The following is a 3,759-nucleotide window of genomic DNA, read 5'->3' on the forward strand; positions in this document are numbered from 1 at the left end:
AGGCGTCTGCGAAGAAACCCGAGCTCCTGCGGCTATAAACGTCCAGGCCAGCCGGGGGCAGGGTGGACAGGCCTGGCGGCTCCGCCGAGGACCGGGCAGCATGGCGCGGGGCCCTGCGCTGTGGCTGGGCGCTCTGCTCCTGGCTTCCCTCGGGGGGTCCTCGGCTCCAGGTAGGAGGAGCCCGGGGTTCAGGCGGGGGCTCCGAAGGGGACTCGGCTGAACGCTGTCCCCTCTGGGCCCCGCAGCCTCTCTCCTTAGGCGCCTCGGCGAGCACATCCGGCGTTTTCAGGAGAGCTCTGTCCTGGGCCTGAGTCTGGGTCCGGGGGTGGCGGCCCGCCCCAGAGAGGGGTGGCTGGAGCAGCCCCTGGACCCCTTCAATGCGTCTGACAGGAGGTCCTTCCTTCAGGTGAGGTCGGAGCGGGAGCCCACTGTCTGCCCTGCCCTCTCCTTCCCTCTCCTCCGTCCCTCGGCCTCTCTCTCTCTCTCTCTCTCTCTCTCCCAGCCCCCCCTCCATGTCCTTCAGAATGAACCCTAAAACCACCGCCAGTCTGGATGTGTGCAGACTTGGACTGACTTTGGAACCCGCCCTGCTCACACCCTGAGATATCTCCTGAATGAATGAACACCCTCACCCTTTCCACACCTGCTCTGCACACAGTCTCCCAGGTCCTCTCACCTCCGGGCTACGCCCCGATCCACCTGCATGTGTTACTTATTCTACAATTATCAACATAGCAGGTGCCTCCCATGTGCTCGCCACTACACTTGACCCTGGGATATAAGAGGGAAAACGTTGACCAAAATATCTGCTTTTGTAGGCCTTACACTCTAAGTGAGAGGACAACGGGAGGGAAATGAACCCATAAACAAGCCTGGTTCAGACACTACCAGGTGTAGGAAGAACGACCCCCTAGGGCAGCAGTTTTCAACCTGAGGGTCGAACGACTCTCACAGGGTCGCCTAAGACCATCGGAAAACACATATATAATTACATATTGTTTTTGTGATTAATCACTATGCTTTAATTATGTTCAATTTGTAACAATGAAAATACATCCTGCATATCAGATATTTACATGACGATTCATAACAGTAGCAACATTACAGTTATGAAGTAGCAACGAAAATAATTTTATGGTTGGGGGTCACCACACCATGAGGAACTGTATTAAGGGGTCGCGGCATCAGGAAGGTTGAGAACCACTGAAAGACCGGGAGGAACAGTGAATGGAGAAGAGAGGGCAGATGCTCACAATCCCGTTTCTTCCTCATCCACTCCCAGCGGTACTGGATAAGCGACCAGCACTGGGCCAGCCGGGATGGACCCGTCTTCCTGCATCTGGGGGGCGAGGGCAGCCTCGGGCCGGGCTCAGTGATGAGAGGTGAGAAGCAAGGGTGGGAGAGACGCAGCTGGGGAGCCGGGGGAGGGCTGCGAGGGCTTCACCCGCCTCACACTCCCCTTCCACCCTCTTCACAGGGCACCCTGCAGCCCTGGCCCCAGCCTTGGGGGCCCTGGTGATAGGCCTGGAGCACAGGTTTTATGGCCTGAGCATACCTGCTGGGGGCCTGAACACGACCCAGCTCCGCTTCTTGTCCAGCCGCCATGCGTACGTTGGGAGGGGAAAGGTTTGGGGACATGGGACTAGAGATGGCTCCCCTGCCTGAAGTTGACCTTGAGTCTTTGGTTCATGGCGGTTGTTGTTTTTCTGTCTTTCAGCGTCTTGCTCCTTTTCCATCTCTGGGTCTCGGTCCCTCCCCATCTCTTTCTTTCTCAGACCTTGTCTCTCTCATCCTGTCTCACTGTGATGACTGGTCCACATGACCTGGCCTCCTGTCTGAAGGTCAGTCTCCTCACTGGCCTTCAGTCCATGCTCCAGATGAAGCCAGAGTGATTGGTAGGGCGCAATCCCAACCACCACTCTCGCTGCCTCAGAGCCCTCACCTCTGTCATCTCATCACAGTAAAGTCCGTCTTCACAGTGGCCCCGAGGTTTGACTGGCTCTGGCCCGTCCCTCTCTGACCTCCACTTCCTCACACTCAGAGGGCTCCACTGCACGGCATCCTTGCTGCTCCCCACACATCCAGGCTCAGCTGTCTTGAGCCTCTGAGCCCTTCCCCTGGGCTCCCCCCAGATGTTGCATATCCCCTCCCCCCTCCTTTAGGGCACCCTACTCCTCCTGCAACCCTTGCTCTATTCTCCACACACTTGTCTGGAATCCTCTCCTTTCTCTGTCTTACCCTTGTCCCTGTCTGTCTGTCCCTCTGTGCTACTCCCTATCTTCCAATCTTTTCACAAACTTACCCGGTTTCTCACTGCAGTGGGGTGGCCCTGACTGCAAACTGGTTCAGGAAGGTTGGGGCGGGAAGAAAGCACTTAGAACAGACAAGAGGAGGTCAGACGGCCCAGCATCGCTTCTGCCCCCCTGCCCCTGCTCTCACCCACCAGCCAGGACACCCTCTGCCCGAGGAACCCCCTTCTCTATTGTCTGGTTTCCGCCTGCCCTGCCCGAGGCTTTCCGCTCCCGCTACTTGGAAGTAGGAGGGCGGAGGCTCCCCAGGGGCCTCCCGGGGGCCACTTCCGGACACGGATGTGCGGGTGACGCCTTCAGAAACACTTCCTGAGGAAGGAGCCCTGGCTCCTGGCCAGACACCCCTGCCCCGTCCAGATAGAGGGGTGCCCCAGGGATTGCAGAGGTGACCGACGCCTCCCCTTCGCCCCAGGCTGGCCGACGTGGTCTCCGCGCGCCTCGAGCTCTCCCGCCTCCTCAACGTCTCCTCTTCCAGCCGCTGGGTCTGCTTCGGAGGCTCCTATGCCGGCTCCCTGGCCGCTTGGGCGCGGCTGAAGGTCCCGGGACCCCTCTGGGCGGACACGGGGGGTGGGGTGGACTCGGGGTCCCCATCTCAGGGGACAGGAACACCCGTCTCCACAGGGCCCGGTGCACAGGGAGAGGGGCTCGCCTAGGGCCACGCGAGGCGAGCGTGCACAGGGCGGAAGATCGGGGGTCCCAGACCCTCCCGCCTGACAACCCCCCCCACCCCCCCAGTTCCCGCATCTCCTCTTCGCCGCGGTCGCCTCCTCGGCCCCTGTGCGGGCCGTGCTGGATTTCTCCGCCTACAACGAGGTGAGGACGCGGGCGTGGCCCGGGGGGAGCAGAGTTTCAGCGTCGGGGTCCCTGATGCGCCTCTTCTCCTCCGGCGGTCGGACCACAGGTGGTGTCCAGGAGCCTCACGAACACGGCGATCGGCGGGTCACCGGAAGTAGGAGTGGGCCCGTCCCCGGGGGCTGGAGAGGGGAGGCGGCCTTCAAATTGGGGCCAGAGGGAAAAGTGCAGCCAGCTCGGCGCCGGGGTCTGGGGAGGTGGGACCCCCAGAGATGCTCGGACCCTAGGAAGCTGGCACGGAGGAGGGGCCAGGACGTCGGGAGGGAAGAGCTTCAACGAGGGCAGGGCTGCTGTGGGCGGGGCCCGAGGAGAGTGGACCTATCAGGAGGTGAAGCTCGGTGTGGGGTGGGGCCTGAAGAGAGTGGACCCTATAGGAGAGTGAGGCTCAGTGTGGGGCGGGGCCCGAGGAGAGTGGACCTATCAGGATGAGGCTCAGTGTGGGGCGGGGCCTGAAGAGAGTGGACCCTATAGGAGGTGAGGCTCAGTGTGGGCATTCGGGAGCTCAGGAGGATGCTGGTCCTGGAAGAGACAGGCCGGGCCCAGGCCCTGCTCTCCGCCGACAAAACCTTTCTTCCCCGCAGTGCCGGGCGGCGGTGTC

General features: G+C 61.3%; 1 protein-coding gene across 1 annotated transcript in view; it reads left to right on the forward strand.

Annotated features, from left to right (window-relative positions):
• The first annotated feature begins 100 nt into the window (after positions 1-100).
• The window catches only part of PRSS16 (protease, serine 16), a 6,068-nt gene continuing 2,409 nt past the window's right edge, over positions 101-3,759 (forward strand). Inside the window, exons 1-6 of the mRNA XM_015564323.1 lie at positions 101-170; positions 246-406; positions 1,283-1,382; positions 1,478-1,607; positions 2,722-2,845; positions 3,045-3,539. Of these exons, the coding sequence (XP_015419809.1) occupies positions 101-170; positions 246-406; positions 1,283-1,382; positions 1,478-1,607; positions 2,722-2,845; positions 3,045-3,539 (1,080 nt within the window). The remainder of the gene's footprint in view (positions 171-245; positions 407-1,282; positions 1,383-1,477; positions 1,608-2,721; positions 2,846-3,044; positions 3,540-3,759) is intronic.

Source organism: Myotis davidii, unplaced genomic scaffold, assembly GCF_000327345.1.
Source record: "Myotis davidii unplaced genomic scaffold, ASM32734v1 scaffold1521, whole genome shotgun sequence".
Taxonomy (NCBI): Eukaryota; Metazoa; Chordata; class Mammalia; order Chiroptera; family Vespertilionidae; genus Myotis; species Myotis davidii.